Source organism: Podarcis cretensis (assembly GCF_951804945.1).
Source record: "Podarcis cretensis genome assembly, chromosome: 12".
Classification (NCBI taxonomy): domain Eukaryota; kingdom Metazoa; phylum Chordata; class Lepidosauria; order Squamata; family Lacertidae; genus Podarcis; species Podarcis cretensis.
The window spans coordinates 51,362,604-51,376,226 of record NC_137181.1 but is presented as its reverse complement, the minus strand read 5'-3'; the positions used below and the strand labels follow the sequence as shown (position 1 = coordinate 51,376,226).

The window sequence follows — 13,623 nt, the reverse complement described above, 5'->3', positions numbered from 1 at the left end:
ATAAAATGTAGATTTAAGTAATTTTTTTTCTTCCCCCAGCAACTTCATCCATCGGCCACAATCCAAGAAGCCCAACAATGGTTGCTTAAACATAGATTTTCCACTTACACAAGGCTGTTTTCAAATTTCTCAGGTACTTACAAGATCAACTTTTAGGTTTGCTTGTTTTTCAAAGTAGCTCTTCATCCCATGGGACTTCATGTATTTCTGATATAGAAGTCAAGTGAGCAATATAGATTTAACAGATAACTTTGCTAGTTATCAGAAATTCAACCCGATTTCTTTTTTTCCTTGTCAGTTCTTTCCAGCATTTTTTATGGTTTTTATTGACACACTTGCAGCATCCCTTCTTCACTATAATCTTAAGAACTGCCTTGCTGAATCAGGCTAAGGGTTCATTCCATTTCCAAAAGTTACTTCTGGGAAGTCCAGAAACAAGTTGTGCAATTAGCATCTTTCTCCTATTTCCCCCCCAGGAGTAAATGAATATTTCCTCTGAAGCATGGAGGTTTAAGCAAGAAGTAGACAATAAGTCCCCTTAGGGGACGCGGGTGGCGCTGTGGGTAAAACCTCAGGGCCTAGGACTTGCCGATCGCATGTTCAGCGGTTCGAATCCCCGTGGCGGGGTGAGCTCCCGTCGTTCGGTCCCAGCTCCTGCCCACCTAGCAGTTCGAAAGCACCCTTAAGTGCAAGTAGATAAATAGGTACCGCTTTATAGCGGGAAGGTAAACGGCGTTTCCGTGTGCTGCTCTGGTGCCGGTTCGCCAGAGCAGCTTCGTCACGCTGGCCACGTGACCTGGAAGTGTCTGCGGACAGCGCTGTCTCCCGGCCTCTAGAGTGAGATGAGCGCACAACCCTAGAGTCTGTCAAGACTGGTCCGTACGGGCAGGGGCACCTTTACCTTAGACAATAAGTGTCCTCCATGAAATTGTCTAACCCCCTTTTAAAACATCTGTGCCACTGGGAAGTTTTGGAAAGTAACCATGTTCAATGTACTTTCCTCTGTCTCCTGTATTTGTTGTTGATCTATTTAAGTGGGTGAGACTTCTCATATGAGAGTAGGAAAAAGATCATATCAAACTAAAGTATGTCGGGGTGGGAAACAGAACCAAACTCTGAACCAAACAAAGGATTATAGGAGTTGTAGTCTAGCAGCATATGGAGGGGTCACAGGTTGTCCAGCTGTGCTCTACACAGTCAATACAGTGGTGCCTCGCAAGACGAAATTAATTCGTTCCGCAAGTTTTTTCTTCTTGCGAGTTTTTCGTCTTGCGAAGCACGGTTTCCCATAGGAATGCATTGAAAATCAATTAATGCGTTCCTATGGAGACCACTTGCCAGGCTGGCGGTGCGGAGAAGGGCTTTTCTCCCCACCGCAAGCCTTCAGGACAGGTACGGGAACAGAGGGGAAGGCACGCAGCGCTTCTCCTCTGTTCCCGGGGCTTGCGGTGGGAGGAGGGTTTTTCCAACAGCATTCTGAAAGTTGGCGGTGGGAAGGAAAACCCTCCTCCCACCGCAAGTCTTCAGGACAGCCATCCCAAGGCTGGCAGCGGGAGGTCTCTCAGCCCCACCGCCAGCCTCCAGAGCAGCCTTCCGAAGGCTGCCGGTGGGGCGGAGAGACCTCCTCCCGCCGCCAGCCTTCGGAGCAGCCTTCCGGAGATTTCCCTATGGGCTTTCGTCTTGCGAAGGAAGCCCATAGGGAAATTCGTTTTGCGAAGCGCCTCCAAAACGGAAAACCCTTTCGTCTAGCGGGTTTTTCGTCTTGCGAGGCGTTCGTCTTGCGGGGCACCACTGTAATTCTTAGCACTTTCACTATGTCTTCCCTTAGGTTTCATCTCCTAAAAATCCCCCAAGGCTTCCTTTGTGGGGAAGGTGCTCCAACGCTTTATTATTTCTGCACAATATCTCTTTTGGGATGCGCTATATGTGGTGTTCCAGATATGGCAGTTATTTACATAAAACCATGATATTGGAAGTCTTCTGAATAATTTTGTGTCATCTGCAAAGTTGGCTATCTTGCTGCTCACTCCTGATGCCAGGCCCTTTATATGACCAACTTAATAGCAACAGTTGCAGCATGATACAATTTGGATTCTTTTGTACCAAAAATTATATGATTGTCTGCCTTCTTTGTGGATTTGTCTATGCATGTTTCCTTAGGCTACTAGTTGAGTTTTGAGTGTCTGTCAGAATTCCTCCCCACCAAATAATATGCTGGAAGCGCACTTTCTGCCTTCTTTCATGCTTAGTCACTGATCAAGCATGTCTTTGGAATGCACACTTGTTGAGAGTAAATGTGAATAGTGGATAGTGAAAATAGTGCAGGTTGCTGTTGCTACAGCCTTCTCTTGTTCCTACCCCAGTCATTATTGTGTAGTGGCATAATTAGAACCTTAACACAGTTTCCTTTGAATCTGGAGAAAGGAGAGAAAACACAGCAAGCTTCAGTCTCTGCCTTAAAACAGCTGCTATCCCAAGTGGCAGCAGCAAGACAAGAGGTAAACAACACAGAACCGTAACCTGAGAAACAGATGTCACAGTTGAGACCAAAGCAGAGAAGTTGGAGAAGAGAAAACATAGTCCAAAGGGAAAACACGAATGTTTAATACTTCCCATCCCTTAACCATTTTAAATGTTAACTGAATGTTTTGGGGAATTTTCCTAAATGTTGGTTGCTACCGAGGAGGCTAGCTGTAAGGAGTCTTGAGATTTGTTGGCAGAAAACTGTAATTGAAAATGCTCTGTGGATATGACACACTAATATTAGGGGCTGACAGGGGATCCTTGTTAGATTTGAATATGCATTGCTAAGGCTTGGGTGGGTGAACAGGATGGAGTTGGTCTCACCCAGCTGTGCCCACTCAAGTACTCTGTGCAGCATCAGGGTGAACTTGAGAGTTGAGGAGGGGGTCTATAATGAATCCATCTCTCTCCAGGTTCTGTCCAGTTTGAGGGGGTGGCAGGATCTAGAGTGTGTGTTCTTGGCACCCTGATCACCCTGTGATCTTTGAAGGTGATATAGAAATTTAATAAATAAGAATATGAATGCACAGTGAATGAAGTGCTGCCTGTAATGATAAAGTTAGAAAATCTGCTGTTCAGCCAAGTCCCTGAAGCCACGAAACTTGTCCTGCCAGAATTGGAAGGTTGAGCATATCTCCTTTCAGCTAAATGTTTTGGAGAGGCATTTGTTGAGATGCACTTTAAGCAACAGTGGCATATTACAACTGTGGACATTGCATTCTGATCTATATATTATATGGATGCTATTCTGCTTTATTTCTGCAGGTGCTGATTTACTGAAGCTTACAAGAGAAGATCTGGTACAAATCTGTGGTCCAGCTGATGGAATTCGGCTTTACAATGCACTTAAATCAAGGTAAATATTATCCCTGTGCCAACTCTTGCTTGCATCAGTTTTGTACGAAAGTCTGTTTTAGACTAGAGGGATTTGGGAGATATTAATTTAGATTTTCGATTGGCATATGCCTGTGTGAGCTCATGCAGGAGTTGGAAGTACTGTGCTCAAAAGAAGAATGTTTTGTTGTACACCTTCAGGGCAGGCCACAGATATGATGCAGGCACTGATGAGCTCAAAGGTAGACTGTAAGACTGGTAGCAATGCAGTTGGGCAGTACTGATTTCTTGAAGACGGATGGGTTTGTTGCCAAGAGACAAATCTTCTCATTTAGGTGAGCTATAACCAACCTAAAGTTCTTGAGGTCATGGCTACTAAATATTAACAATTGCAGATTTCTAACTATGAATTAAGCTGGCATAATAGATGATGTTAACTTGCTGTTACTTCTGTTACTCAAGTAGTTATATTACAAAATTGCACCATACACCAGTGTCCTAATTGCTTTAAGTTTGAAGATTAATTCACCACCATTAGACAATCTCAGTGGTTCTGAGATGAGTCATCAGACTAAACAATCTTTGATAGTTTGCCTCAAATGTGAAGTAGTTTGTAAAGAAAATAAGTAGTGTTAAAGTAACAAAACATAATGACGTACGTCCATTTTATTTTGTACAGGAGTATTTATTTTCCCCCCTTACATTCCAGGTCTGTTAGGCCACGTCTAACAATCTATGTATGCCAAGAGCAATCAAGAAGTCTACAACTTGAAAGGCAGCAAGACTCAGGCAGTGGAGAGAGCAGGAATGGTGCAATATATGGTATGTGTCTGTCAGGAGCTTATTTTAGTATCAACTGTATTACTAGATGGGACTATATTACTATACATTGGAGGATTTATTCATCACTTGTAGCCATCTTTAGGGCTGAAGGTTTTTTGAGTATTTGTTTGGAACAAATAAAAGTTAAATTTCTACTCTGCCAGTGTGAGTAGTTTATAATGGACAGAACTATTGGAGCTTCCGCAGTACAGAGAGCTGGTGTACACTTTATGTGACCTAATACACAGAAAAATACTGGTGAGGATAAACATGATAGAGTCTGTCATTTGACATGCTGAGAACAAATCATACCAGATCGGCAGTAACTGCTCCTATTTTTATGTGGGTTGGTTAGTAAAACAGAAATGTAAAGTTGAGGTAGACTAAATGTATGCACATCTTTTTAACTTGTCCCACAATGCAGCCTTCTTAAAACAAATGTTTGAAAAGAAACTGCTGTTAACAGATGGGGCTTGGATTTGTAGGATCTACATTTCATCTGAAGTGTAGGATTCTATAAGGCGTCCCAGATGTGATGCTTTTTAACATTTTCATGAATGAGCTATGCAAAGGGCTCAAATTTGCAGATAACAAAACTGAGGAAATTGCAAACGCTAAAGGAAAAACTAAATTTTTAGCATAATCTTTATATGAATGTTAAGTAAAATTGAGCTTAACAGGAACAAATGAAAAGTGCTGCATGAAAGGATGAACAGAGTGTGATGGTGTAAGGGCTGCATCTATTTAAATCTTATTTGTCTGGGTGAACAGGATCTTAACTGCTTGCAGCAACTAGAAACCATAGCAACTGCTATGCACTATGAAGTGGCAATGAAAATACCTGTTTGGAGGATGATGCAAAATGATGTGTGTCCCTTACATAGACATTGTACGCTGCTCCTCTGGCTACGTGGAACTCATTCAGAGCACTGTGTAGGCAGAACACACTTTGTCTTGGCTCAGATCCAGGAAGTTATGGGAGCCATTGATGGGTTAGGATTCTGGGCCCTGTTTAAAGGATTGGTATCGAGGTTGTGCTGAATCAAATTCAGACACCGAACATGGATGCTCAGATTTCTGTGGTGGCTGGGAAGTGTGTTTACAGTTAACGCAAGTGCACCAAGCCCATTGAATGATATGTATGATTTGGCCGCAGTTACACACGCCTGTTTGGATTTCGGTAACACGGTCTTTGTGGGGCTGCTTTTGGAAAGTGCTCAGAAGCTTTGACTGGCTCAAAGAGCTGCAGCCAGATTGCTGACCATATGGACTGCCTTCTTAGAACAGCTTCACTGGCTTCTGGTCTCTTTGCGGGCACAATTCAAAGTGCTGTTTATGCCCTGTAAAGCCCTACATGGCATAGGTCCAAGCTGTCTGAAAGACCGTATTCCCTCACACAAGCCTGCCCGAGTTTTGAGCTCTTCAGGGGAGGCTCTTCTCTGGGTCCAGCTACCCTCACAGGCACATTGGGTGGGGATGTGGGAAAGGACCTTCTCAGTGGCTCTGGAATTGGCTCCTTGGATTTGTCCTCCTTGTTCCAAAAAGCTTTTGGGAACTGTCTGTGAACTTTTAATGAAAGGGCTGTGTTGTTTTTATTATAATTAATTGTATGTTTTAAACAGATTTTATATCTATAGAATTTTAATTCTATCAATGTTTATTTTTTATTATTGTTTTCCCCATGTTTTTAATGATTCTTCTTTTTATCTTGAGTCCTGTCAGGAAAAAAGGCAGGTTATAAATGGATATAATTTATTATTATTATTATTAATAATAATAATAATACACTGAATACAGATTCTAGTAACTTTCACAAAGAAAATAGTGATGGGAAGTCTGCAAGAGTACTTTAAAAGATATTTTTATTTTAGTTTATCATGCAATCTACTTGGAAGAAATGGCTGCATCCGAAGTCATGCGCAAACTTGCGTTGGTGTTCAATATTCCTTTGCATCAGATCAACCAGGTTTACAGACAGGGTCCTACTGGCATCCATATTCTCGTCAGTGACCAGGTAAATTACATTGTTTTCAATATATCTATATACTGGGCCCTCCGGCGAAGGGTTAGGACAGCCATGGGCATGTTCATAGTAGCCACCCATACCCCAGGTCCCTGCTGTCAGAATGGAAACCATTCAAACTTCTTTTTGAGGTCACTCTTGAAACTCCCACGTGCGTTATTTTTTAAATAATCTCTAGAGTTCACAATGCCTTGTTTCTGTGCTTGTTTAAATTATAGCATATGTCAGACACGAGGTTGCCCCCAAAAAGTTTGGGGCAAATTTCATAATGGTGCTGCTTAGCCAACAAATGCAAAAACCCTTATCAATAAAATATGGACTGGTTGGTGATGTCTTTAAGCTTGCTACCCCTAGTAGCAAAGCAGGATATTAAAAATAAAATTTAAAGATTACATCTCATTAAGCAGGACTTTTAACTATGTAGTTCTCACCATTTTACTATTCTATGAAATCTGATTTTGGTCTATTGCATTTTCTCTCTCTCAGTTGATGTGTTGAGGGAGGCATTTCTAATTACCGTATTTTTCGCCCTATAAGACGCACTTTTCCCCCTCCAAAAATGAAGGGGAAATGTGCGTCTTATGGGGCGAATGCAGGCTCCTTGGCTTCAGCAATAGCAACGCGAAGCCTCCGAAGCCTGCGCTCCAGAGGCTTCGCGTTGCTTCTGCTGAAGCCAGGAGAGTCTGCTCTTTGAGGCTGGCGGTGGGGAAAGCAGCGCTTCCCCCATGGCCAGCCCCAGAGGATGGGGGGCAGTGGGAAGGCGCGCGAAGCCTTCCTGCTACTCTCCAACCCGGCTTGGAGGCTGGCGGTGGTAGAAAGCAGGCTTTTCCCCAAGGAGGGAGAAGGGGCGGACTGGCGGAGTCCGTCCCTTCTCCCTCCTGTGGGCTTTTGCGGGAGATGGGGGAATTCCCCCACCTCCCACAATAGCAGGCAAAAGCCGGGCGCTCTTTAAAGCGGCTGTGTAGCTTCTGCTGGCTTTTCTAGGAGGTGGGGGAATTCCCCCACCTCGTAGAAAAGCCCGTAGGAGCCGCGCAGCCTTTAAAGAGCGTGCCGCTCTTGGGGGCTTTTCCCCAAGGAGGGAGAAGGGACTGACTGGCCGTTTCAGTCCCTTCTCCCTCCTGGTCGAAAAGTCCGCAGGGGTCGCGCGCGGCTCTTGTGGGCTTTTGCGGGAGGTGGGGGAATTACGCCACCTCCCGCAAAAGCAGGAAGAAGGTCTTGGAGTAGCGCACAGGCTGCGTGCAGCCTGTCCGCTGCTCCCAGAGCTACGGGGGGGGGGAATCATAGTTTTTTCCTTGATTCCCCCCCCCCCCCGAAAACTAGGTGCGCCCTATGGGCCGGTGCGTCCTGTAGGGCGAAAAATACGGCATGCTATCCCAAACTCTGCTGACAATGTATTTTAAATGGGAGAAATGCCAGAATACCAGTAAATCATAATTTGTATCTGCAGCAGGGAGAGGTGGAAAATATTGTTCATCATATTACGTATTGCTGCTAGGGACAGATTTCTCAAAGGAATTCTCCACTTTCCTTTTTGAACAACAGGGAGAAATATCTGTTGTTTGTTGATGGATGGGGATACATACAGTGGTGCCCCGCAAGACGAACGCCTCACAAGACGGAAAACCCGCTAGACGAAAGGGTTTTCCGTTTTGGAGGCGCTTCGCAAAACAAATTTCCCTATGGGCTTGCTTCGGAAGACGAAATGTCTTGCGGGGTTTCCCCCCTTTTTTTCCCCTTTTCCTAAGCCGCTAATCAGCTGATCCGCTAAAAGCCGCTAAACCGCTAATAGCGCTAATCCGCTAAGCTGTCAATGGCTTGCTTCGCAAGACGAAAAAACCGCTATACAAGGAGCCTCAGGGAACGGATTAATTTCGTCTTGCGAGGCACCACTGTAATTTCTGCATTTGCCTTAGCAACACAATGGATCAGACACCATTTCTGTGTGCTGGGGACAACCCATGCTAAAATGTACTTCAGTTCTGTTTGTATTTTTATTATAGTCAATGGCTTCTAACAAATAAATTTGAGTACCTAATATATATATGGAATTATTTTTAATGAGCAGTGGGTTAGAAATCTAAATAAAAGTACTGTTTATTCATAAACGCATCAATTTCTCTGCCATTCCCCCATTAACCCCCTATGGTTCCCCTTCCCAACCGCATTTCTGAAGCCGCTTCATAACTTCTGTTTTCTGTGGCTTTGCTTTGTGCCAGTTTTCACCTTCACCCCCCATGTCTGTGCCTCCACCACCACTCTTTTTCTGCAACCCCCTGCCATTTAATACAGATCATCCCATGGTAACTTTCTATATCGTCGTCCTTCCCACACCTTGCAGCTACAAAGCACCCTTTTTAACTTCCACCCAATTATGCAACCACCATCCCTCCTTTTCTGCAAGCTCCTTAATGCCCCTGCTTTTATCTTCACCCTGTTGCTGTGCCACCTAATCACTCCCGTTTTGCAACCCTTTTTTCAACTCCGACTTGCACACAGGCCATCCCCATTTCCATGCTTCATCCTCTCTCTTGTTCTGCAGCCCCATTTATGCCCAAAGCACATGCTGATATATAGTACTGTAGCTTTAAGCCTGCCAGTTAACTTGTTCTGTTAAAGGTTCAGTTCATGGCTGTTGTACATAGGAGTGTTCGCTTGTTAATGAAATATCTCTTTTAAATTACTACACTGAACCTGGAACTTCATGTTGAAGACAGAGGAGTGAAATACACTGTATGAGCATATGGAATATTTGAGGGGTCTACATCCGTTATTTCTCGCATGACACAGTTGAGGGATGGAAGTTGAAGATGAACGAAAAGGCAGACATGGATGCTTAAAACAACAGCAGAAATTTAAGTAAAGCAGGGGATTGAGAGACACCACAAATATTCAACCAGGGTCTGCACAATTATATTCTTAGATTCGTAGAGATAAAAAGACATGGCCACATCACTGTCACTCATCATTGAGCACAGTAGAGTTTCATTTTTTAAAAAATAGCATGCAAACATAATAATGACACTTTTTTACTAGATCAGCAGTATTGAAATGAGGAGAGCAAACACTGAGGCTCAGGTTGCTGCTTGTAAAACAGCTTGGCACTCCTTATGGCAATTTTGGGTGAATGAAACTTGGGTACACTGCTATGCATGTTGCCAGCATGTAGCTGCATTTAATTGTCTTTCTTCCTAGATGGTTCAAAACTTTGAAGATGAAAGCTGCTTCTTAGTTACCACAATAAAAGGTATGCTAATAATAATGTTGAAAATGATACCCTTAGCTTATTTTTTAAAAAACTGCCTATGTGAGGCACTGGCTTCCCTGCATTTTTTACTTACCAGTAGTTAGTTAAAACAGACTTGCATTTAAATGTTTTACATTCGGTTTGTTTTTAAATTTGTGTTTTATTTGTGTTCTGAAATTATGTTTTAAAGTTGCAACCTGCTTCTCCTGAACTCGGGACTACCTTCAATCACTCTGTATACTGCCATTTAGATATCTTTCAGTAAAAGAAAAAGGAGCTACTCAAGTTACACTTGAAAAATGTTTTCAAAGTATTTAATGAATGAGTCTTTCCAGAATTGTGAGATACTTAGGCATAAGAACTGATGACACCGGTCTTTGTAGAGTAGAACGAAAGCAGTCCTGATTTCAAGGTCTTATGGAACCCATAGTTTGGCAGTTCAGTGAGCCCTAGAAAATACTTTTAATAGCATTTTATATTCATGTGCTTTCATTATAAAATTTTATTATAAATTAAAATAATGGCTCCTTTTAATGTTATCTACAGCTGAAAATGGTGAAGGCTTCCATATAATTTTGAAGTGATGTTGCCATACAATATAATGGATTGATATTCCAGTATAGAATGAAGTCATGCTCAAGAATGACAAATAACATCGTCTCTTCAGGGATCTGACTTCACCGTATAGAATGTTTCATATTGAAAACACAAGGTGACCTTTCTAATGTGCTGTTTAGTAGATGAACTTCCCACTGCCATAGCCCAAAGTCCTCATAAGAGGTAACAATGCCGGAATAGCTAACATACAGGCATGGAAAAAACAAAGGAAACAAAGGTGTTTGCCCTTTTTAACATTAAGGCAAGCTATGGCCAGTAGATGCAGTTTGTAGAAGCGTTACTGCTTTCCTATTACACTGTATCCAGTTTGAATGTAAACTTATTCTGGGCATTTACCTTTCTGTGCCAGTTTGTCTATTACTCGCTTTTATTTTTTGATGTTAGCAGAGCACATAGTAATTTGTGTGGAAATAAGTAGTAAAAATGATAGCAATCAGGTTTTGGGTCTTGAGAGTAAAGCTGTCAAAACAGCATCCTCCGTGTAAATTGTGTATAAGCGTGAATGTAAGAAGTGTAAATGTCAAAAGGTGGACTTACTGAAAGTCCTAGCCAGATGAAAATTAAGCATGCAGCAGACCGCATCATCATCCGTACCTATTTGAGAGGATAAGAAGAAATCCTGTGAGGTACAATACTTTGCTTTGTAATAGGCATGTTACAGAAAATCTGCCTATGCATCATGTCTTTTTTAGTTTTTCTATAAAGCACTACTGCAGCTTTTCAATGTTTCACTTTTTGAACCACACTATTATTAATAGTGAGTTGGGACTTCCTCGTGGAGAAAAAGGGAATGTCACTGGCACCAAGGGACTATTCTAAAGCATTAAGCAGGAATCTACAAATCAAACATTGATTTTTGTTACTGCCCTAGTTGAAGACCAGGATCTTCCCATGTGTGAACTGTTTGTTGCTTTTTTTCTCTGACTGTTGTGGAAAACCATAGTTACAGTGCCTCTTCCATACAACCAAATACTTGATTAGCAGTTGCACAACTTAATGAATGAGCTGCAAAAATGTCCTTAAATGTTGGCCGAAGAGCAGAGAACTATCCAAGGACAGGTGCACATGTCTGCTCTGCGTTAATACAGGTTTGTGGGAGATTTAGACAGAGAATGCTGGTTGTTCCGTCATGGTAGGTGGCTTGCCCCTTAATCAAATAGCTAAAATCTTAACTGATGTAGTGAATATTTGAAGGTGGGAAGAGCAGCATGTCAAATACTGTTCTTAATTTCATTCCCATTTATAATTATGCCTAGGTTAAGTCTTTATGTTAAGAATGTTGTTTCATTCCTAGAGTAGGATAAGGCCTTACTCCCCACCCCCCATGACCTGGACTATTCTGCACTGATGGGGAAGGAGAGTAGAGTTTGTGAGCATACTTAATTGTTTTGAGTTTTTCTTGCCTATAAATTATTTTGGTTGTACTCGGGTGTCTTCAATGGACTTGATGCATCATCTCATTTTTCTAATCTGTGGAGAATCTGAAAAATGTCACTAAATTATAAAAGCTGTACAGTAGTTTGGTTCACTTGGATTTAATTATGGCACCAGCAAATTGCTTTTTGTTTTTAAATAAGATGTATACATTTCAATTTCAGTAAAAAAACATTTTCCAATAATGATTGTATCTTTCCTTACTTGCAAAGCAATACTGAAGTGCAGGTGGTGCTGAGATCTTTTTGTCTGCACCGAAGCTTTCCACCCATTTTCTGCTACTCACGTATGAAAACTGTTCTGAGTATGCTGTTGGCAGAAGATTGACTCTTGCATTAATTTGTCTTTTGTGGTGGTGGTGGTGGGGAATGATTGAAACCAGTCTAAATAAGGATGCCTTTATTTAAATAGTGTACCAAATTTTTTCATTTGGAGCAAGTACCTGTTTAATAACTGGAATTTCATAAACACTTTACCTTTTAAGAGTTGAACACATATCAAAACAATTTTGTTTGACAAGCGATTAGATTTCTCCCTGTGACAGCTTAAATTAGCATAGACGGATAGCAAATCAGACAGATATGGTCTGCAGAATATTCCTCTCTTAACAAAGAAATACATTTTCCATTGCTGGCAATCAATGTAATGCATAACCTAGCTGTAAAGTAGTCTTAAGACATCAGTATCTAGTTCTTGCAGTGCATTTCCAATCATACTTTTTTCCTCAATTTGATTACCCCTTAGCTGAAATGAATTGATTCCTTTAATTTTCAGTGTGCTGTGAACATAAGAGTTCAGGGCATACACTGGCTATGCTAATACAGTGGTACCTTGGTTTACAACCATAATCCGTTCTGAAGGTCCGGTTGTAAACTAAAACAGGTTGTAAGCCAAGGTGCACTTTCGCCAATGGGGCCTCTCCCCCAAAATGGGTTGTAATCCAAAGAAAGGGACACACACTTCTGGGTTTGACGTGGCTGCAAACCAAGGTACCAATGTGTATGATTTACCATTATATGAATAACCCCTCAGGCTTGGGCATACTGCTTCTCTTCCTGGTATGGTAGTGAGAAGATGGATAATGAAAACTTCTAATCTCACTGCTGCACCAGAGATGTGCACAAGTCCGATTCATATACACAGCAATGGGGAATAATCAGTTCTCTAGCTGTTCTTCAATTCCAACTTCCAGCAACCGCAGCCAGCATAGATCAGTGGCCAGGATGCTAGAAGCTGCAATGTATTAACATCTGGAGGACCACACATTCTCCCTAATATAATATTAAACAGTTTGTGCAACATTACTTGCTTGTGTATTGAGTAATATGTCAGGCAGAACTTAACCCTTGCCACAGTACCACTGCTTATTTTCAGAAACATTGTATTGTGTTGTCCTAATATTTTTATGTTCTATATATTCATAATATTGGCTTCAAAGATTCCCATGAGACAAAAGCACTGCTCCATCTTAAATGCTTATTCCTTTTCAGCAAAGCCCATGTAACTAGTACAGTGGTGCCTCGCAAGACGAAATTAATCCGTTCCGTGAGGCTCTTCGTATAGCGGTTTTTTCGTCTTGCGAAGCAAGCCCATTGACAGCTTAGCGGATTAGCGCTATTAGCGGCTTTTAGCGGATCAGCTGATAAGTGGTTTTTCAGCGGATCAGCTGATAAGCGGCTTAGGAAAAAGGGGGGGGGGAGTCGGAAAAACTCGCAAGACATTTCGTCTTGCGAAGCAAGCCCATAGGGAAATACGTTTTGCGAAGCGCCTCCAAAACGGAAAACCCTTTCGTCTAGCGGGTTTTCCGTCTTGCGAGGCGTTCGTCTTGCGGTGCACCACTGTACTAGACAATATGCCTTTCCTATTTAGAGCCCTACAAGAGTCCTTTCACAACTTTGGAGTACTTGATTTAGCAACTGGCTTATAACTGCCCTTGGGAAACAGCCTCTAGCATTTCTCCAGTATAGCAAATTGGGGAAAGGTGCAGGAAGCATCCATAAAACAGATTATTACCACCTTGGGACAGGCAGTATCGTATGGTCCAGGTTTGAAAGTTTCAGCCAGTTCCCCAGTCTCCTACTGGTCTGAACCAGAGACCGTATGTGAGGAAGACAATCAAAACAGC

The 13,623-nt window shown here is 42.2% G+C and overlaps 2 protein-coding genes across 4 annotated transcripts in view; one reads left to right on the top strand and one right to left on the bottom strand.

Moving 5' to 3' along the window:
* The window catches only part of UBP1 (upstream binding protein 1), a 34,853-nt gene extending 24,069 nt beyond the window's left edge, over nt 1-10,784 (top strand). For 2 of the 3 annotated variants that reach the window (XM_079947791.1, XM_079947790.1), the window contains 6 exons: nt 40-133; nt 3,289-3,379; nt 4,067-4,179; nt 6,051-6,193; nt 9,395-9,446; nt 9,993-10,784. In XM_079947791.1, the coding sequence (XP_079803917.1) occupies nt 40-133; nt 3,289-3,379; nt 4,067-4,179; nt 6,051-6,193; nt 9,395-9,446; nt 9,993-10,030 (531 nt within the window). In that variant the 3' untranslated portion in view covers nt 10,031-10,784. Of the gene's footprint in view, nt 1-39; nt 134-3,288; nt 3,380-3,558; nt 3,693-4,066; nt 4,180-6,050; nt 6,194-9,394; nt 9,447-9,992 lie in introns of those variants that run through there. The other variant, XR_013832161.1, reaches the window with a different exon arrangement.
* FBXL2 (F-box and leucine rich repeat protein 2) overlaps nt 10,776-13,623 on the bottom strand; it is a 36,177-nt gene continuing 33,329 nt past the window's right edge. Inside the window, exon 16 of the transcript XR_013832162.1 lies at nt 10,776-11,807. The gene's annotated coding sequence lies outside the window, so the exon portion shown is untranslated. The remainder of the gene's footprint in view (nt 11,808-13,623) is intronic.